Raw genomic sequence first — 22399 nt, 5'->3', positions numbered from 1 at the left:
GTATTCAGATCTGCGAGTCCCATCTCTAACATGCGTGGGGTTATATGGCCTGATTACATGTAAAAGGGAGGGGAGGAGAGGGAGGGTGTCCAACAGCTGGAGAACACTGCACCTTGTGGCAAGCACTTCTGAACGTCTCCGCCAGGCAGACGGATCTAAAGAGGGGCAGTGAACAAGGCAGGCCGTTCTGTTGCAATGGTAATTGCACATTTGTTTCCTGACTCTTCGACCATTACTCTTGGCCCTGTTAAATACGCTCTCAGTCCACAGCACAGACAGTTAACGTATACTTAAACCAGAAGTCACTTACAGTCCACTCCTCTAAGACGTCCGTCCTTTCAGGGAACACTCCACTACCTTTATTCTAGGCACAAATGACCCGATAGCCTATTTACCGACCTGGAATATAAAGGTACAAACCTAAAATAGTTGATTCATGAAATAAAGGAAACGGGGAAAAAAAGGACAAGTTTTCCATTTGTCTCTGTGTTAAGAGAGGCAATAATCTCATGTGTCTTCCAAATAACAGTTTATAATGATTTTATAAAATAAAGAGTGCTTAAATATGAGTATCAAATACTAACAATACAAAGAAAACAGAAAAACTGTACTCAAGGATTTAAAAGGCCAATTACACTGTTTGAATTTGGTTAGCTCTTCTTCTCTGTACAAGATAGAGAATACTATGGTCCATTTTCAACCTTAGGATCACCAGGAAGTCACGTGTTTGCTCAAAACAGAAACAGATTCCTGGGCATGGTGGCACGCACCCAGTACAGGTTAACAAATTCAAAGTCACCTCGGGGCCACAGGGAAACTATGCCTGGAAGAGTTTCTCTTTTTAAAAGAAGTAACAGATAGAAATTAGTTATCGGACTGTAATTGAAATTACTCATAAACTTCACATTACGACTGTGCTCAGGTCTGGGATCTGTCACAAAAATTACATAAAAACCAAAACAAAACAGAAGGACAACGAAAGAAAACAAGGATAAGCTCCACAACGAAGCAATAGAGAATTGTGCGCAGTAGGAGTAGGCAATGGGACATGAGTACTGAGTCCTACAACCTCGTTTGAAATTTCCATGGATTATAGAGGAAATAGAAATACAACTAAATATTTACTTTAAAAACTATTTTACAAAGCAAAACAAGAAATACTTATGGGTGATGTTAAATACTACCAAAAATCTGCTTTTAGCCCGACCTATGAGAAAATTTGAGGTTATTATTCTGTTAAACCAAAAAACTTAACTCTTCTTACTGCCCCAACAGAAGTGATATCACAGGGTAAACTGCTCTCCATAAAACTGAAGAGATCAATGGTCATGGGTAAGTGGGAAGCGAAGGCACAGACCTCAATCTCAGCCACTCAGGAAGCTGAGGCAGGATCAGGATGATTGTAAGTTCAATGCCTGCCCGAGTGAGTTCAAGATCAGCCTGAGCAGTCCGGTGACACCTTAAGTTAAACAGCCAGACCCACTCAATGAATGAATGAATGAATTAGTTCAGACTTTCTCAGGACAACAGAACTTGAGGGAATTTCTTCCCCGAAAAAAATGACTTGCAGGAAATGTTAAAAGTCCTTTAGAGGAAAGAAAAAGGAGCCGGCAGTGGTGGTGCACGCCTTTAATCCTAGCACTCTGGGAGGCAAAACCAGGCAGATCCTGTGAGTTCGAGGCCAACCTGGTCTACAGAGCAAAATCTAAGACAGGCACCAAAACTACACAGAAACCCTGTCTCAAAAAACCAAAAAAAAAAAAAAAGGCTATATGCCGGGCGGCGGTGGAGCACGCCTTTAATCCCAGCACTCGGGAGGCAGAGCCAGGTGGAGCTCTGTGAGTTCGAGGCCAGCCTGGGCTACAGAATGAGTTCTAGGAAAGGCGCAAAGCTACACTGAGAAACCCTGTCTCAAAAAAGAAAAAGGATTCAGATTCAGAACTTGGATCTAAAGAAATGAAGCACATCAGGAAAGGAATAAGTGAAAATAAAATGAAACTCAACCAGTAATTAATAACTTCCCCAAACAGAAAACACCAGGCCTAGGTGAGTTTACTGGAATCTTACTAAAACTTGAAGAATTTACCAACTGTCTACACTACCCTTCAGAAGACAGACTACTCTTCACACCCAAACCAGACATTATTATAAGGAATTCACCCAACTGTCTACACTACCCTCCAGAAGACAGACTACTCTTCACACCCAAACCAGACATTATTATAAGGAATTCCCATATCAACATCTGTCACGAACACAGGTGTAAATCTGCTACAGAACAGCAAGTCCGATCTAACAACGTAGAAAGAACAATATTCCAACCAAATGTTAGGTAGCCAGGTTTTGGGAACAACAAAGCTCTACTCACAACAGCTAGAAAATGGAACCAGCCTAGATGTTCATCAAGTGAGAAACGCATAATGAAAAAGCGGTGCATGTACACAGTGGAATTGTACTCAGCTATAAAGAAAAATGAAATAAAGCTTGCGAGAAGATGGCTGGAACTGGAAAATACTGTACTGAGGTGACCTAGGCACCCCAGCAAGTCAAATGCCGACACGTTTTCTCTCAACTGTAGATCAGTTTGGAATTGTTAGCTTTAACTTGAAATGTCTAGACCTGAAAGAGAAAGGGACCGCAGTGGGTGGGAGTAAGAGGGCTTGAGGGCAGGGGCGGTCGAATACATGTGACATGGAACAGAGAGAGGGAGTACCTGAGTGCTCCAAGTTTTTAACGGGAATAAGGCGGAGGGCGGAGAGAATGGAGTCCATGGAGGGAGTTAACAAAAGGCCAGTCACATAGAAACTCACTACTTTATACATTCATTAAACACACGATTTTTCCAAGACTGAATAGACATCCCATGCATGGGTGGAGAATGCTAATCCTGAAGCCGTGGGTAGTAAATGAAAATCTCGGTGCCTGCCGTAGGGCACCTCCCTGTGGTGTTGGCTAGCAAGGCGACCGAGGCCCTCGAAACTAGGCAGATTATGGCCACTGCCCTTGGTTACCAAACAGAGTGGGATGATAAGACCCTACCGCTCGCTAAAGGTGCCTCACCCCATGGCTGCAGAATCTACATAAAGCAGGCTGGAACCGAATGGGAAGCTTCACCCCTGCTGGCTAGTCTTCAGAGTGCCTGAAGTGGCTACATGCAGGCAGCTGGAGGAAAAAACAAACTAAACAGGGATGGCTCCTGGCTCTGCACTGTGCACACAACACTGCCAACTTGCCAGGCAGGGGTGCTCACTGGTGCGATAGTGGCATGGCTGTCGGGGGAGCAACCAACCGATTGCTGATGGGACCTGAGGTCCACGTGCAGGAGAAAGTTCTCCGTCAAGGTTCCATGACCAGGGAGGGCAAGGCCCAAGAAATGAGCCTCCTACTCACGGTGCCCTCAACCTGGACCCAAGAAACGTCTTTTTGCAGTGGCTGCCAGCTAATTCAGAGAATCGTGGCTGGTCAAGGTGCTGGGAGTGAGGGGCTGAGTGGCAGCGGAGAGCTTGAGCTTTAAATGGGAATGCCCTTATTACCTCCTCTAAGATTCAGGGAAGAGCCAAGAAGTGTGGGAAGAACCTGAGAGCGGGATGACTGGGGAGCAAAGCCATGAAAAACCATCCTAGCGCTGCACTCTGGCTAGGGCGCTCATGAACAACTCACAGTAAGTGCAGTTGCCTACAGAGGACCTGCACACGATGAGCAGCACATAAACGTCCAGCTCTCAGCGGAGGAGGGACTCGTGGCCCCACCTGACCAGGGGGGCCGGGGCAGTTGCGGGCTACTAGTGGAAAGAAAGTGGGAGATGTAGCTACTGATGGGTTAGTTATTCATGCTCCAGAGGATAGCCTTAGACAACTCTGCCTATAATTGTCCGTGGCATGCTCAACCAGAAATGACACCTTTTTATTGCTCCACCCGCAGCAGTGCTATGGGAATATCACGGAAAGGGGAGCAGAAAGATTGTAAGAGCCCCAAGTTCGGGAGGACTGCTGCCAGCAGTGTCTTCTGGACACAGCTGGGCCGCTAGACCCATGACCTCTCAGCAGCTGCGGTTGTCTGTGTAAGATCAAGATCAAAGCAGCCAACACCACGGCGTGGACCAGGCAGACGACGTGCTCACCAAGGCCCACCCCTAGCTGAAGAGCTATTGGGAGCTGAGGACAGCTAGGAGGAGTCAGTTTTCTTCAGGGGTGTGGTCCCTGGCAGGCTGCTCATATTCCAGTGACTGAACTAGACCCGTGAGCATCTGGCAATACTAACTGGACTCAGCGGGGAGGACAGTGAGGGGGGAAGAAAAGTTGGGAAGAAAATGAAAAGGAAGACTAGACATGAAATTGAGACAGGGAGAAAGGATTGGGGTGGGTATGATCAAGATACATCCATGCATGTATAAAATTCTCAAAGAATAAATAAAAACGTATCATTTTAAGTCAATTGCCTTCATTTATATATATATATATATATATATATATATATATATATATATATGTATATATATATATATGGCAAAGGATGAGTGGGATTTACCATATAAGAATAAAAAAGAAAAAGAAAAAAATGAAATAAAAATAAAAGACAGCGTTGCCCAGGCTGGCCTTGACTTGTGTGTAGACTGAAGCTCCCCAAGTCTCTTCGGGTTCTGAAGACCCCCAACTCACGAAGAGTTCTTTGTTCAAGTACACTGTACTCTGTGGAGCTTTTGAGCACTGTGTTATTCCTTCAGCGCCTTTTATTCCCACAGAGCTTTTATGGAATACCTCAGATTCCAGATGTGACCTTAATGGTGAAGTAAGTCTAACTGTTGTAAAGCTTCCTCGGGTATTAGATGAAGAACCTAATCTAGCATTGAAAGGAAAAAGTGGCCTTTCTGGAACCATATGGACCTTCCACATCTAAGCAGTTTTCAACTGCATTTCTGACCAAAATGTTCAGTCTCTGCTTTATGCTCTGATTTCCAGAGCTTAACTTCATGGAACCACCACACACAAAAACTGAACTTGCCAGCTGCATAACAATACTCTGAACAAATCAACATGGCTAATACTTTATTCTCTAAAGTCTAAGCAAACAACCTTAAAATCCTGGATAAAACTTATTTAGTTTCTGTCTCTTTACACTGTCCACTATGGCTGCCCATCACTAATACCCCCTTAGGACACAGGATAAAGACACCTGGTATGATCGATCATCTGTACTCAAACCTTGGTTCTGCCACCTACACATCTCAGAAAGTCTCTTAACCTTCCAAAGATTCTTTTCCTCGTCTAAAGAACAAGATGTGGATAGGAAGCAGCTGTCGGGGGCTTTGTTGCCGTACTGGACTTCGGGTAACCGCATTTGTTCCTCAGCAATTTCGTCCAGGAAATACATCTGGTTACTCTCAGCTCCAGCCTCTCTTAGCTCCCTACCACTCCTGTCAAGCCTCCCACCGGGTCTTTGCCAGGCCTTTTGTTTTGTTTTGTGACCCCGAGTTCAACCAGGGTGGTCTCTGTAAACGCAGGTATGGAACTAGCCAATGGAGCCTGGTGGGCTGGCCTGCGGGTACCCCTGAAGAAGACAGGACTCTCCTCCAGGATCATTCGGGAGCCCGCAGTTGGGAAGGAGGGAGAGGGTTTTCCTGAGCCCTTCCCCCGCCAACTCCACCCCCCCCCACCTCCCCCCCCCACCCCGGGACTACTTCAGGTCCACTCTTGTGCAGGGCAATGAAGCAGCAGCAGCAGCAGCAGCCCTGAGTTCATGACTGCAGTCGCCGCCCATGCCCTTCTCTCCACCTTGACTCTTCCTGCTTCCCATCCCTTCTCTGTGACATTCAAGCCTTAAAGGGGAGGGCAGAGATGATCTGCTTAAGGCTGAACATTCACTGTCCCTTTTTGAACAGCCAAGAATCTTAGCATTCACCAACATGCACTGCAAAGAGAAGTTTCTCTGAGTAAGGCTGAAGGTAGCACGTGTCTGTGGCATGCCCAGCATGGACCCCTCAGCTGTTAGCTTTAAGAACCAAATAATGCAAGCCAAAGCTAAACATTTTAGTACTCAAGAGACAGAGGCATCCATACATAGACTTAGGGCCCCTTGAACAAAGTCATCATTAAATGTTTATAATTACAAATCCAGTAAAACCCTCAGTTTCTTTCATTTTTAGGGGGTGCACTCTTTCTCTCCTCTCCTCCCTCCCCCTCTCTCGCTTTTCGCTTTTCGAGACAGGGTTTCTCTGTGTAGTTTTGCACCTTTTCTGGAACTCACTCTGTAGACCAGGCTGGCCTTGAACTCACAGAGATCCGCCTGGCTCTGCCTCCCGAGTGCTGAGATTAAAGACGTGCGCCACCATCGCCCGGCTGAAGCCTCAGTTTCTTACAACTGTCCTTACACCTGAAGAGACTTGGATAACCAAAGTCCTCCCAAATTTCTCCTCTGCAAAAAGCAGCGTACAACTCTGAAACTCCTTCCAAATCCAAGATGGTCTATGCGACAAAAATGATTTTAACTTTAGAAGCTTTGATTCCTCAGCTCTATCCTTTCCTCTCAAGAACCACAATCCTCATATACAAATGGGGAGGGCATAGAACCCTTGTAACAGACGGGTAGAGTTAACTGTGTAAGAACATCTATGAAGAGTCTTGTAAAGTATAAAACAAGCTATTTACTATATTCACATAGTATCTGCTCTAGCTAGGAGACTAGAATCTTTTCCACTTGAAGTGATACGCTTGCTTTCTACCGAACTGTACACCCTATTATACTCTAGTTTTAACACATACTCTAGGTTCAAACAGCATGCTCACATATTTGTATTTATTTTCCTCTAGGACTCATACTACAGTGTCATAACTAAGCAGTAAGTAATGGAACTCGGTGTCTATTTTAAATCTCCACAGAAAGTAAGAAAACTTACTAAACAACATAGGTGTTCGCTTTAGGAAAGAATGAGAGTTGGCTCAGCAGTTAGAGCACTCGGTGCTCCTGCAGAGGACCTGGGTTTAATTCTCGGCACCTAAACGGTGGCTCATGAACATCTCATTTCTAGTTCCAGGGGATCCCATGCCTCTTGGGCAGCAGGCATGCATGTGGTACACAGACACACATCAAACAAACAAGAAGCAAAGGGAGAAAGAACGAAAAAGAAAAAAGCAAGCAAGCTGTGATCCTATAACCAGAAGAATACTGCTATCCGTTCCCGCTTTGTTTGGCGTGCTGAGACTGACCTCAGACCTCAGACCCAGGCAAATGCTCTACTGCTGAGCCGTAGACACCGCCCCATAGGAAAGTGGGAATTCCAATTAAAGATGTCTTACACATAATTCAGGATTTTTGACCAATGCAAAAAGGAGAGGTTGCCTGTTTTTCTTTTGTACAAAAGAGGCTGCTATACAATACACTACAAAACGATATAAATTGTCTATAACTCAACATGAGTGACAGCTTCCCAGAAGTCTTTCTCAAAATACCAACCAAGTTAACCCTTTACCTGACACAAGCCTCACTGGTCATTAGTTTTCTCTCTTCCCAACAAGAGCTGACTTCTCCCTCCTCTCACTAGTCATTTCTATGTCTAGTTTCAAGAGGAACAGAAAGCAATTTAAACTGGAAATGGTAACGTGAGCATAGAGGATCATCCCCAATACTATGAGAGCAGGTGGGAGGAGTACTGGTACATCGAGCCAAGAGGCATCGGTGCCTTGCTTAGTAAGGAGAATAGAGTCAGGTACTAGAGTGAGTCAGAACAGCACAGGACAGAACTGAACGCCACTCACCCGCCTGCCCTGTCTGTCTGTGTTCTAAACTAGCGCAGCACAGAAAATACAAGGGTTTTAAGATCAGAAGAGTTGTAGATCCCACTTAGCAAAGAACTCTGTATGTCATTATTTGTATCTGTAAATTGATAACACGACCTACATCATATTACTAGATTAACTGTAAGATTATATAGAACCAAGTGCATGGCACATTGTAATCATCCCAGAATTAGTAATCATGAGATCTAATTAAACCAATAATGTACCTCAGGGAAGTCTAGATCTCCTAACCACATGTGTCTACTGAGCCCTGGAAATGTCACTAGTCTGTTGAGTTATACTATGTGTAAGACTCCCTGATTTTGAATCCTAGTACACACCAAAAAAGCACATAAAATATTTCATCAGTATCTTCTACACTGGTTATGTCAAAAATGACTTTCTAGCTATACTAGATTATGTAAAGTTAATTACTAGTATTCAGTTTACCCATTTCCTTTTTTTATACCTTAACGTGGCCACTAAAAAGTTTTGACTGAATATATTACTTGTATTATATTTCTACTGAATGATTCTGGTCAAATAAATCACAACATTGATATTTCAAATTCAAAATGGAATGAAAATGTCATACTATGTCTCACACAAATTATCTAGGAGACTGGAGATATTAATGCACTTTAAATTCCTTCTAACTTAGGACTGTGTATGCACTGAGACAAACCTCATCTTCCCACTTTGGTATAAGAAAACTCATCCTGCTTTATCAGAAGCACACCTAAGAAGCAAACACTTGTTTGGTACTAATCCTCAGCTAACAGTAGCAGACACTTCCCCTAAGATCCAACTGCGCCATGTCTAGGAGGGCATTTCCAGGAAGGAGAAGTAGGGAGGACAATCCTCCCCTAAAGTGGGCAGGCAGCACCTTAGGTTGCAGCCTAGATATAAAGAGAGGGAAAAGTGCTGCTTTGCCTGGCTGCCTTGCTCCTTGCTGGTGAATGCATCAATCACGCTGCCGCTCCTGCGGTTGCTACCGTCCTCTGCTTACCAGGGATCGTAGGCCTTCCAGCTGGACTGCACAGCAGTAGCTTGGGTGGCCTCCAGGCCTTCAGTGTCAGGCTGGGGCTGCTGAGGGAGGCACTGAGCTCTGAGGACTGAGCAGCTGCGGGGTCCTCGGTCTTCCTAGCATGAAAACAGCTACTGTTGGACTACCCAGCCACTGTCATGTGAGCCAATCGGATAATTCCTTTTCAAAAGGTACACTCATTCTATTAGTTCTGTTCCTTTAAAGAATCTGAGTAAAATACCCGCCTACATTTTTAAATCTATTTTCTGCCTCAAATTTAGTTCTGCATTTTACATTAATGTACCATCTCTCTGACTTGCAAATCTACCTTCTGGTGGTCAGCACCGTTAAAATCTAGCTGCTGGTTGTATTTTATGATGTATCACAATAATGTAACTCTAAAAATAAAAGGTTCTTCAGTCTGGGAAATAAGGAAGGCATTAATTAGGTGATATGAAACCACAGCTCCCTTTTATCTACTCAGACAGTGTAAGAGACAAGTTTCAAAGTATCAAGGACTATAGATTTAGCCAAGTTTTCATTATTTACTGAGCCTACCAAGTGTTTCTTAAATTACACTACTATAGCTGGAGGATTCTGGCTGACAATACTAGAGGGAAGTGTAACGACCTCAGGTTCCTTTAAATCACTCGTGTAAATTCCCTATGGAAGTCGCAGGCTGGACACAGGCTTATCTGACTGTGCTTTCCACTGACAGAAGAAGAAGAAGCAGGGCTGAGGGTTCTGAGTGACTTCCTTCCCCCAACACTGGCGGCAGCTGAGCCCCAGCGAGCACTGCCACCTGACAGCGAGGCAGGAGCGCAGGCGGGCGGGCGGGGCTGCAGGGCCTCCCTAACTCAGCCACAGGACCCTCGTACACACATGCACACGCACGCACACACGCACGCACACACGCACGCACACACACGCGCACTCCTCATGTCTTCTGCGTCCCAGTCTCTCACAGGGATAGCAGCAACGACTCTCATAAAAACTAAATCGGCCACACATAGTTCTTAATGTTCCCTCTTATCAACTAAGTCTTCAAACTCTAAAAGGGACAATTGAAATGATAATTAAACAAACAAGACATTTTGTCATAAGCATAAGCATACTTCTAGAACATCTTGAACTTAGCAGTAAATGTTCAGATTTATAACATTTTCATTCGGGGCACATTTATTCTCCATGTTTCTTCAAAAAAAACTTACTTCTAAAAACTCGCATGAAATAATATCTACATTAAAATTGTGTGATGTATAGATGCAATTCTCACTGGAGAAACTGTGGTACCAAAAATAGGCTGAAGGAATGATCAACCCACACTAACACTTAGCAGTGGAATTATCCAACTCCTCCTTTATACAGAGTGCATGTTGTGGTGAGCTTTACCATAAGGCACTCAAATGTACAGAAACTATTTTTTAAAGTTATGTTTCAAAACTTACAATATACAAATCCAAACACTGTTGCATAGTAACCAAACCCGAGTCCTCACAACTCTAAGGATTCATAAAAACATCTAATTTTTAAAGTGTATATCAACACTGTAGACCAGTGGTCCTCAACCTTCCTAATGCTGCGACCTTCTAATACAGTTCTTTGTGTTGTTATGACCCTCAACCAAAAAATTATTTCATTCCTACTTCATAGCATTTGCTACTGTTATGAATTGTAATATAAAAATATCTGCTACGCAGGATATCTGACATGTGACTCTCAGGTTGAAAACCCGATGTAGAACATTTCCTATCCATGAAGACAAACATAAAAATAAATGGACAACATGAAGTTTAGTTAAAAAGGAAAACCACAGATGCTATGTATCTAAAACTCTATCACTTAAAGATAAACCCTAGAAAACAATTCGTTTGATATTGGTAATCTATATGATAAGACCACTACTTTCCCACCAGTTTTATAACTGTGCAAGTATTATTTCCAAAGCTAGAAATCTTGTTTTAGCTTTATCTATTATAAAGTATTGCAGCTTGTATTATAGCAGACACCTCTTCCCCACATATCTATGAATTAATCTTAGGTGAGAGTAAGTGGTCCCACACAATCCCTAACAGTTGAGAGATCATTTTTAGCAGTTCTTGGATGGCACACACCAATCTGTTTAACCCACCCACAACTCTTCACAGTTTTCTGGCTTACAGTCACAGAGAAGATGGACTGAACACTTATGTCCTGACACACATAAAGGCAATCTAGCATGTTGACTCTCCTGTCCATATAGGACTGCTGCATGACCCTGAGCAAGTTCCTTAACCTCTGCTGTCTGTCCATCTCTACATACAGCAGGGAAGCAGCTCCATGAGGATTAATCCATGAGGATTAAAGAGGGTTTTGTCTGAAATACAGCACACACAGGGTTAATGTTGTGATTACTACAGCCACATACCAAGCTTTACTTTACATGCATTCCTTGTTATCCCCACTTTGGTCTACTTCACAATGAGGATGCTGAGGATTACGGTACCTAACCTATCTTTAGTTCAAAAGCTAGCAAGCCAAAGTGCCAATTTTTACACACACGTTCTCAGCCAGTGTTTCCTCAAACCACGTACTTCCATGAGGATAAGATAAACAAGTTCTCACTGATGATTTCTAATTTTAGTCTACAGATAATTTTCAAAAGACAGACATTCTCACAGAGCAGATTTTTAATTTCTAAAATCATCAAACTGGTATATCCAAACATCTGTGATTTATAGGAATATTCTTAGGAGGTCTAAAAAGATTGTTTTCTTACCAAGTAATCAACTTTGTGAAACAGTCCTTGCCCACATGGCTCTTAGCTTTATCCCAGTGTTTCTACAGTAACCCACAGGGCAGGTCCACTGAACTCAAAAGACATGCCTAAATAAAAGGCATTTTCTCCACACCACCTTTCTCCCAACAAGAGCCCTCCTCTGCATCTCTAACCCTTCTCTATGGTGTCAATCTTCCTAAGTCACTCAGACTCAGGATCACAAATTCTGATTCTGAATACAGAAAATCAAGAACAATCAAGACGCAGATTTCTTTCTTCAAAACAATTCTCTTAAGCCCTAGTCAATCCCCAATCACCTAAGTTTCCTAACATCCTGCCCCTTGTCTCCGTTACTCTACCGTCTTGCTCCAGTACCGGAGAAACAAGGTAACCTCACCGCGGCAGCCCTCTGCTCTCAGCCCTCCATGGGCTCCCACTGCTCAACCAACTGACCTTGGCCAAACTTGGACTTCAGGCTTCTGATATTTTCACTGATACAGTGAATTCTCCCCCATTTATTAAAGCATGGTACTCGTCACATAATTACCTGTTTCTTAACAACGTCCTATGACTGAACTTGATGTAGTCCAAATTTCTATGGGAATGGGTTACTTTTATACACCCTTATGGGAGTAACTAACAACTGATACACAATGTGCTCCTCAGTGTAGACTTAAAGTAGTTCAGTTCAAATGAAGACTGGGGCTCCTAGACTGGAAATTGTCATGTAAAATGGCACAGTATTTATATATAGCTTCCATTCATCCACTTCTGTACTCTAGATCATCTCTACAATACTTTTAATGCCGACTACTACATAAATAATTGAATATAAATCATGACATAAATTTATGTCAATTGCTATATAAACACTGTACCATACTGTTAGGCAATAACAAAGTACATGTTTATACAATATATATACACACAAAGTATGTAAATATAATTATCACATACATTTATGTTAATTGCTATATAAACAGTCATTGTACTGTACTGTTTAGGCAACAACAAAGTACATGTTTAGATGATAATTTCTGTCAAATATTTTTGGTTAAATCTATGGATGTCAAACCTACACATACAGAGGGCCTGTGCTGGGTACTTTATATGTGATCATTTATTCAACATTGACTGGGTCACAAATTTGTGACCCAAGGATACTACAGTGATTTCTATCCTCTTTAATAACACTAAACATCTGACATACATTATCTCATTTATCACTTAAAGCCACCCAGGGGAGGTATCAAACACTCTCATTTTTTAACATGAGACAAGTATATTTCTAGTAGCATCACAGAACAGAGAGAGAACTGAAATTCAAACCTAAAACTGAATAATAAAGCCTGTACCTGACCTACAGGAAGATTAACTGAAGAGTATAATCTGCCTGCCATGGTAGACTCACACATCATACAGTGTAACAAATGCTAGGAAGGATGCAGAAGCTCTTATTTGAGCACAAAGTACTGGTCCAAACTTGGATAAACAGGATGAAGTGTTCACAAAGCACACTTTCAAGAATAAACAGTAGAGAAGAAAAGAAACTATTCCCAAGGAAGGGAATAATATGTCCAAAGACACAAAATGCCATTACACATTCAATGACTAGGAGGAAATGAAGGTAGTAGAAAGGACAAGTGTAACCTCAGGACAGGCTAACCAAATTTCACTTCGGCCAGTAAGGAAGAGAAAGTCACCGAGTAACTTGTAGCGAGAGACTAGGCACATGCATGCTTTAGAACTACTGCTCTGCAGGAAACATTGGAAGGGCACTCACTGCCCAGAAGCAGGGGCTCTGAGGTTATCCTGAGTTCAGGCCAAACTAACCTAAAAGCAGAAGTGATGGATACAAAGAGTGAGCCGGGCGGGGCTGGTGCACGCCTTTAAACCCAGTGCTCAGGAGGCAGAGGCAGGTGGATCTCTGTGAGTTCAAGGCCAGCCTGTTCCAGGAGAGCCAGGGCTACAATGACAAACCCTGTCTCAAAAAACCAAACATCACAATAACAAAGATTCGAAAGATGCATGGCGACTATAGAGTTACTAGACATCCAAATGATCAGGAAAGAAGATGAAGGGAAGGAAGGAACCAAGCAAAACCAAGTTCTTTCTCTCTCGAGCTCTGGGTAACTATGTATGGAAGCACCATTATCAAAACACAAGAGAGGGGCAAAAGCAAGGGGACAGGACGGGTAATGCCAGACGGTGCTGGTTCTTGGGACACTCAGAAGACGTGCAATAAACACACAGGTAAGTCCAGCCTTCGGAAGAGACAGTTATGAGAGAATACAGAGTGAGAGGTGTTCCAGGTGAGAACAGATCAGACACCCTAGGCGCGTATAACAGATGGCACCAAAGATGAAGTTCCACAGACTAAACCTATTACAGCAGAGGCAGATGCCAGGATGAAAACCGCGGGACAGTGGCGGCGATGTGCAGGTTTGTGGGAGTGGACATCCAAGGGAGCTGGCAGTGCACTGAGTGACCAAAGGAAGCGAACTGGAAGCTAGGTAACTGGTGACCTGCAGACAGACGGATGACAGTAGAATCGCTGGGGGGACGGACAAAACTTAAATGACGAGCGGAGAGGGAAAGAATGAATGTCTTGGCTGAGAAGAGAGCAGCAGCTAGAGTAGAATATAGACATGAACATTTTTAGGATAGCACAGATTTTAGCACTTAACAGGATAAGAAAAGGACCTGTGATGAGAGAAATGTTTAAAATATATCTTTACACTTAAATCAGGACATGGAAAAGATACCTATGATATAATGGTAAATGAAAATACAAGTTGCTTAACACATACAGAATGATGTCACTTAAAATTCAGACTCTTCCATGAAGACTTCACCCATGCCCAAACCGACTGCACCATGTGCCGGTGCCCTCACGTTCGCAGTCCCAGCCACACTGGCCACTCTTTCTGCCCCTTCAACCTGCTCTATCTGCCAGAGTGCTCCTCTTGTCCATGGCTAACCCTCCAGGCCATTCTGATCCTGGGTCGTGTGTCACCTCCTCAGAGAGGCCTGCCTCCCTGTATGCAGGATTACATACTCCCACCCCGCCTCCACCTACCTAAAGATACCAGCATTTCCTTGGGCTAACGTAATAATAAACTATTACTTTTACTTGTCCATCTTTCTCTCTGGGATGTCGGCTCTGAAGGCAATCTCATCTGCCATATAACCACATACTGTTCAACCCTCAACTTGGTTTAAAAGCTAACGGCATGGTAGGCACTTACAGTACAACTTACACACACATCTGGATGAAAACCAACCCACCTAAATATACATGGAAAGTATGAAGAAAGTTCTGAAAGGAGCTACTGTTGCTGTGATAAATGACCAGGAATGGGTAGGAAATTAGGAAGAGGGGATATATAATTATACTCATCTTGTGCTTCATCTCTCTTCAAATTGTTTACAAAAATCATGTCTTTTGTAGTTGAAGAATGATTTTTAAATAACAACCACGAGTCTACAATAGGCAATCTATTCTGTTCTCTCTTTTCTTTTAGTGAGCTGTCATGATTCAATCATCTGTAGGACAGTCTTATTGAAGGCTAATGTGTGAGCTGTTCTGATAGCAGCGTAGAGTTAAAATGCGAATCCTTGGAACTGGTAAAGCTTAGCTCATCTTAGCTGACACCTAACTCTACAGACGAGAAAGCAAACTCAGAAATTTAATGAGTAAAAGTAGTTTCACTACGATACTAATGAAAAAATTGCAAAGACCAAAACACTTAAGAACTTTGTACTTTAAAAAAAAAAAAAAAGAACATTTAAAAGACCAGTATACATTATGTAATTTAGAAGATAACTAATAAAAGCTTATGGTCACATATAACCCTACAATCTTCTGGTGAAAGTATTGCTTAAAGTAAAACTTAATCATACTATTTGACCAATGAAAGCTATGGCTAAACATTAAAATATGACAAAAGATTCAGAACATGAGTGAAGACAGTCACTCTGAAAACCCTAACGCCATTAAGTGAGCAGACTAGCAGAACTAGCAAGCACTTCTACCCTGGTTCACAGTACGTCAGGTCCCAAAGTGATTCCTCATGCTGTGACTCAACCTCTGCATCAACGGCTTCAAGGTGTGTCCAACAGAATTAATGATGTTAAATGTTAAACAGATGAAAAAACACAGTAAACATAATTTACATTCATACCTATTTCTCACATATAAACTGGAATTTACCAAAAATACAGCAAATGTCATCTGAACCTATAAATAAATATCATCTCATGCTTAATCATGTCCTTTGACCCTCACAGTACAAAGCTGGCAGATATTTCTACTCTTAGATAACAGATATAGATAATCCCTTTCTCTGAGAGATGTTGGGAAGACGGGGGAAGACACTTCAGGTAGGGTTGGGGTGGGGGGGAGACACTCCATGTAGAGCACTTGGGGTTCAGGTAACGGCCAGACAGATGACACAGGGCCAGAAAAACAAACACGCAAAGGCGGGTCCCCCTGTCACGGAATGTCACTTGACTTCAGAGTCTGACTTCCAGAGTGCTAGTGTGGCCCTCTCAAATACTTAAGGCAGGACACAGTACATCACTCTTGCTCCCAGGGAGCCAATTAAAGCCAGCGCTGCTCTTCTTGCCAGCCTGTAATTAAACAATACTGTGGTCATTTATGTATTTACTACCTTGGACTTGTTATACAGAAATCAAAGCTCCCACTACTGACTCCGCTAACTGCATCCATCCCATCATTCTGAAATGAACTATACAGTAAGCCAGCTTTATAAATACCAATCATGGTACTGTAAATGCACATTAGGAGAAAATCTTCAGGGGAAATGGGAAGAAACATAACGGTCCATTATCCACTAATTTATGTCCAATCTTAGTAAACCTCATCCTAGTCAATATTCGCAAGGTTTTCCACACGAGGAACAGGAAGTTCCAACCACAGGAACCTACAGCAAGTCTCTGGCCCCATTCAAGGCCTTTCCCTTCTGGCCATCCCTGGCTAGATGGCCCTCTCTACAATGCTACTTTTTGGGTACCTCCAACAGTACCCCTGTGACCATGCAATCTGAAACAGCACACCCCAATGACTTCACCCCTGTGTCTTCACGGGACACACAACCGTTATCTTCTCTGATGGTTTGACCTATTACTGTTGTCTTGATCACTCAGTACTCAGTACAGGCTCGAGCTTAATGAATGCACACACCTGCCTACAGTCATTGGCCAAGTAAGGCTGACCCCAAGATCCACGTGCCACGTTACCATGACTTTCTTCACGGCTGGAAGGGGAGGGGCTTTGGACTGAGAAGTCAATTAAGAGGTGCGCCCTGCTGCCTTCTCAACACATTCTCTTCAAAGGAATTAGACAGCTACCTATATTGTGTGTACCACAACTTCAACAAACTGTACATTGTGACCTTCAACCATAATGCATTGAAAAAAGAAAACACCGCATGTATGGCCCTGCTTAAAAATGGTAATATTCCAAACCTCATGAGCAAATGACATCTGCAGTTATTTAAAACTTAAAAAGACATTAAGACACTCCAGTGCCTTTTACCCGTACTGTTTCCTTCTTCGATAAGCTGTTTTGAATTTAACAACACACCGTGCGGAAAAACTTAAAAACCAGTGCTAAGATACCACTCTGACTCTGGGAATCCTGTTCCTTCTCAAAAGAAAGATGATGCATGGTGTCTCCCCCGTAGCATTTTCGTTGTTAAACCCATCATTCCTTGCAGGTAAAGGTCACCACCAGCAGCAATGGATAACCTGGGCCCTCCGGGATTACTTAATACTTACTGAGACCTCCATCCTCGGGGACTCCCGTCCCTCTCATTCCTAGGTAAGTCAGTCCCAATATGAGGAAAAACAGGCAGGCGGCAGTCAGGAGAAACATGGACAAGTAGTGAGCACTGAAAGTCCCCGTCGGGGACACCTCTTCCCGTTTAAACTGCTGGAGAAGTTCCTCTTCGGGCTCGCACAGCTTGGGCTTGCCGTAGGCGTGCTTCAGGTAGGTGTGATTGGAGCCGGTATGATTGGCGTGATTGATCCTGAGTGAGGTCGGGGGCGCGGCGGCGGCGGCGGCACCGGGAGGGAGGCTGTTGGGGTAGCCGCTGGGGGGATCCACGCCGCCGCCCAAGGCGCCACCGCCTATGTGGTTGTTGGTTTTGAGCAGGGACCCCGTGGGCGGCTCCAGGGTGGAGGAGTCCATGTCAGGACCCGGCGGGGCCAGCTTCTTGGCGCCCGCGCGGTACCGAGGAACGGGGCTGGTGGCGTCCAGCGGCTCGCACCCCCCTCCTCCCGGCTCGGCCGCCGCAGCCGCAGCCGCCGCCTCCTCCAGGGTTCGGCTCCTGTCTAGACTCCCGGCGGCGGCGGCGACGGCGGCGGCGGCAGCAGCAGCCGCCGCCCTGTCATTCATCGCGAGTCCTCCCCCTCCCTGCACCGGAGTCTCCTGCCGGCTGCCGCCAGATTTAGCCGTCAGCGCCGAGAAAGGCTTACTAGCATGGCTCCGTCTGGGTCGATGCCGGGCCAGGGAGTCGTCCTTTAATACCTGTCTGCCGCCGCCACCGGAGGAGGAGGTGGAGGAGGCCCCGACCACACCGCCGCCGCCGCCGTCGTCCTCTTCCTCCGAGTCCGAGTAGTGCTCCCGGCAGCTGTACGCCAGGAGCCGGCTGCCGTTCACCGCTCGGCTCGCCCACCGCGGCTCGTCGGCCTCGCCGGGATCCCTCTCGCCGCAGCCGCCGCCGTCCGCCCCGTCCACGTCCCCGTCCTCCGCGGCATCGGCCCCGTCGTTCCCCGACGACAGCGCCGGCTCGTGGACGCCGGGCCTCCGCGTCCCCCACCACGAGTGGGGCTTCCTCCGCTCGCCGTGCGCCCCCTCGCCGGAGGCCAGGGGCGCCGGGGCTGCTCGGAGCCCGGCGCGGTGGTGGAGCGCGGCTGCCCGGTCCCTCCGCGAGCCGCCGCCGCCGCTGCTGCCACCACCACCGCCACCGCCACCACCGCCGCCGCCGCCGGCCTGCTCCCGGGGACTGGCCTCCACGTCCGACTCGTCCGAGCTGAAGCCCAGCAGCACTTTGGGGACGGCGGCCGCCGCAGGCCCGGGACTCTCCGGCCCCGAGGCCGACAGGCGCCCGAGGCCCGCCGGGGTCCGCAAGTACGGGAGGTCGCCCGAGCCCGGCCGGAGTCCCATCCCCGCCGCCGAGCCCGCGATCGCGGCGGCGGCGGCCGTGTTATTGTTGTTACTGTTCCGCGTCTTGTGGCCGCGGCCCCCCGCCCGGTGCTGCGGTTGCAGCAGCAGCCGCGGCGGCTGCTGCTGTGGCTGCGGCGGCGGCGGCGGCGGCGGCTCCTCCTCGCGAAGCTTCTTGAGCTTCTTGAGATAGACCGGCCGGGTGCTCTCGGTCACCGGGCCCGGAGACAAGCCGTAGCGGCGGAGCTGATGGAAAAGCTCTTCGTCGGAGAGCGGCTGCTGCGGGTGCTGCGGCGGCTGCTGCGGGTGCTGCGGCGGCGACTGAGGCGCCGCTGCCGCCGCCGCTGCTGCTGCTGCTGAAGCCGCCGCCGCCGCCGCCGCCATTTTCTCTCCAGGGTGTTTTACAAGCTCCGCGCTACCGGAAGTGACGCGCCGCCCTAGACCCTGAACTCGACCCGGGCTGCGTCGCCCCTGGCCGGCGCCACGGGCGCCTCGGCCAATGGGAGGCGCGGGAGGAGCTCACCTGAGCGGGAAAGCGCCACCTGAGCCGGCGGGCGCGCGAGCGGCTCGCACCGGGGCCGCCCGCCCGCTCGCCCGCCCGCCCGCACCGGGGCCGCCCGTCCGCCCGCCCCGGGGTCGCCCGCCCGCTCGCACCGGGGCCGCCCGCGTGTCCCCCACCCCCGGTGGTGGCGGCCGCTGCCCCTGTCGCCGCTCCGCGCCCCCGATCGCCACTCTCCGCAATCCACACCTTGACCTCTTCCCTCTCCCCCACCCCGGGGCTCCCGCCACCGGGCCGCGGGCGTGGCCAGGGACATCCGCCCTGAAGTTCATGGCGACGCTTGGCAGGTTCGGATCCCCGCTGCCCAGGACACCGGCGTGGCGTGGCGGTTGGGCTGGCTGACTCTGGAGTTCCCTTTTCAGTGTGTCTTACCCTGACCTTTTGGTTTGGTTTTGGGTTTTGGGTTGTTGTGGGTTTTTTTTGGTTTTTTTTTTTTTTTTTTTTTTTTTTTTTTAGTGACTTTCTCTCGGTGCCTTTTCAGAGACTTCTCTTGGAAGACATGGAAGAAGAGATCGTTCCCGGTACAAGTTTTCCAAAGCCATAGCTACTCTTTAGTATTAACTTTGTTCGGTTTATTATTTATTTACTTATTTATTTATTTTTAGGTTTTTGTTTGTTTTTGTTTTCTAAGTAGGAGGATGACCTTTCAAAAGTCATGGAGAAATGAAAGAGTCTTATATCGCCCGATTCACTGCGGCGGAAGAAAGACAAGCTCACCATTCTCCTGCTCTCCCAGCACCTATCCAAACATAATTAGTATAGATTTATTTTGAAATGTGTTATTGCCCCCTTCGGGGGTAAGCTCCATGGACAGAGGGACTTGGGGTCTATCGTTTTCAACACTAGAAGCACAGTACACATTTGTTGAATGAGGTATCGAGCCACACGCTATGATAGGATGAGGCTAAAATTGGGGGCGCAGGAAAAGATGCCTGGCAAGGTCAATAAACTTTCCCCCAAAGAAACACAATTTTGGTAAAGAGTGCTTCCCTTTTCTTAAATCCTGACATAACTAATTTTTTTTATTTATTTATTTTTTTTTTTTTTTTTTGAGTACTTAAGCCCTAGAAGCTAGTGAGCAATCCTAGGACTATGTATGAAACATTACAATAGTTGGTTTTTTTTTTAATCTGAATTGTTTTACCCTATAACATAAAAACATCTATACAGAAAGATTAGTCAAAAGCCTAGATACTAGCTTTTCAATACCCAGCATCCCACATCAGGAAAAAAAAAGAAAAACCATTAACCTCAATTCTTGATTTCTAGGAAATCTTGCCTTGTCTTCAAAACAAAGCTTTCCTATGAAAGACCACTTCCCTTTTTTCTTTATCACTGAGACTTTAAACGTCACAAATGGCCCTGAGTTTATGACTGTTAAGCACTTACAAGAGTTATCTGACACTATCTTATAGTACTTACGATGACCCAAGTTTATTAAGTTTTAGAGTGGGAAATGAAATGATCACACACTCACTGGGCCTCAGTAGAGCAAAGTAGTTCACTTGGGGGCTTTGGTGTTGCATAAAACTGGATGTTTGATTTTCTGTTTTCATCTTAGTTCAACATTCATTCATTCTCCACTCTGTTGGCTCAGGTCTGAATTCCAGGTTGTCTGTAATGGCTAACGATGTCAGTCTGACTGGATCTGAACATCACCTAGGAGACACGCATCTAGACATGCCTCTAAGGGATTATCTAGGTTTGGTTAATTGATGTGAGAAGACCCACCTTAACTCAAAGTGGGCCATTCAATGGCCTTGGATACTAGACGGGATGAAAAGGAGAAAGGGAACGGAGCACAAAACATCCGTAACTTTCGGCTTTCTGACCATGGTTGCAACATGATCAGCTACTTCAGGCTTTATTCCTTGTCTGCCATGACCTTTGGCCACAAACTCTAAGGCAAAATAAACTCTTAAGTCCCTATGGCCAGACATTTTGTTTGAGGACCATGTAAAGTAACTAATACAGTATCTATTGATCCTACCTCAACTGTCCTGAGCTTCTAAATATACTCTTGCAAGGACTGCTGGACAACTTATATTTCCATCTCTAACTCTGGGTAAGTTGCTGTTTCTGTGTATACAAAATCCTCCACAGATGACTGTCTCGGGGATTAAATGTCCACGAGATACTTAGTGCCATGCCTAATGCACAAGGTATACTCAGTACATGTTAGCAATGCGAAGTTGGGCAGCTTGTGCATCTCTTTTAGTAATATGGGTCCTGGTAATTCCATGTAACAACAATCAAAACACTGCCGTACGACAGGAATAGAATTATTCAAAGTTCGCCCAAGATATTGATCACATTGTGAATTGATATGGATCAAAGGTGTTAGTGACCACAGTTTTGGGGTTTTGAATGAACTAGGAACTAAAGGTCTTTGTTCTCCAAGTTACATACCCAAGTGCAAATCTTAGGTTCTCAGAATCTCAGTTTATTCTTTTAAAATGCCGACATATTGCCTTCCCTTCTTGGCAAACAACTAATATTTAAGAAATGTTTATGAGAACAATGAATAATACATAATATATGAAAATGACATCCAAGTAGGGTGTTTGCATGTTGGTTACTGCCACACATTAAAACATGGCCAGGGTTGGGGATTTAGCTCAGTGGTAGAGCGCTTGCCTAGCAAGCACAAGGCCCTGGGTTCAGTCCTCAGCTCTGAAAAAAAAAAAAAAAGTAAATAAATAAATAAATAAAACACAGCAATTACACTAATATGCAAATTATGTTTTACAAGAAGGGGTCTTTTAGGTTTTTTTTGTTTTTGTTTGTTTGTTTTTGGTTTTTTGAGACGGGGTTTCTCTGCGTAGCTTTGCACCTTTCCTAGAACTCACTCTGTAGCCCAGGCTAACCTCGAACTCACAGAGATCCGCCTGCCTCTGCCGCCCTAGTGCTGGGATTAAAGGCGTGTGCCACCACCGCCTGGCTTACAAGAAGTTTTATAAACAGGATCTCATTTGGTCTACAAAACAAACAACAACAAAATCCTTTCTTGGAGGATGCTGAGGGCGTGATTTATCGTAGGGGACTATATGGGGTTGTAATTCCCCTTGGTTGGGGTGTTTAAACAGACACAACA

General features: G+C 45.6%; 1 protein-coding gene and 1 long non-coding RNA gene across 3 annotated transcripts in view; one reads left to right on the top strand and one right to left on the bottom strand.

The window, feature by feature from the left end:
- The window catches only part of Lemd3 (LEM domain containing 3), a gene marked incomplete at its 5' end in the record, with an annotated part of 49529 nt that extends 30435 nt beyond the window's left edge, over positions 1-19094 (bottom strand). Inside the window, one exon of the mRNA XM_028869605.2 lies at positions 17360-19094. Within this exon, the coding sequence (XP_028725438.2) occupies positions 17360-19094 (1735 nt within the window). The remainder of the gene's footprint in view (positions 1-17359) is intronic.
- Positions 19095-19387: 293 nt separating this feature from the next.
- LOC119086190 lies at positions 19388-21294 on the top strand. Of its 2 annotated transcripts, XR_005089415.1 has the most exons (3): positions 19388-19592; positions 19787-19826; positions 19937-21294. It is a non-coding gene; the product is annotated as an uncharacterized LOC119086190 (long non-coding RNA). The 2 variants fall into 2 exon arrangements; XR_005089414.1 differs by having other exon boundaries at positions 19787-21294.
- Positions 21295-22399: the final 1105 nt, after the last annotated feature.

The sequence above is a fragment of the Peromyscus leucopus genome, chromosome 18 (assembly GCF_004664715.2).
Source record: "Peromyscus leucopus breed LL Stock chromosome 18, UCI_PerLeu_2.1, whole genome shotgun sequence".
NCBI classification, from domain to species: domain Eukaryota; kingdom Metazoa; phylum Chordata; class Mammalia; order Rodentia; family Cricetidae; genus Peromyscus; species Peromyscus leucopus.
The sequence above is the reverse complement of the archived record's forward strand: the minus strand, read 5'-3'. Positions and strand labels throughout refer to the sequence as shown.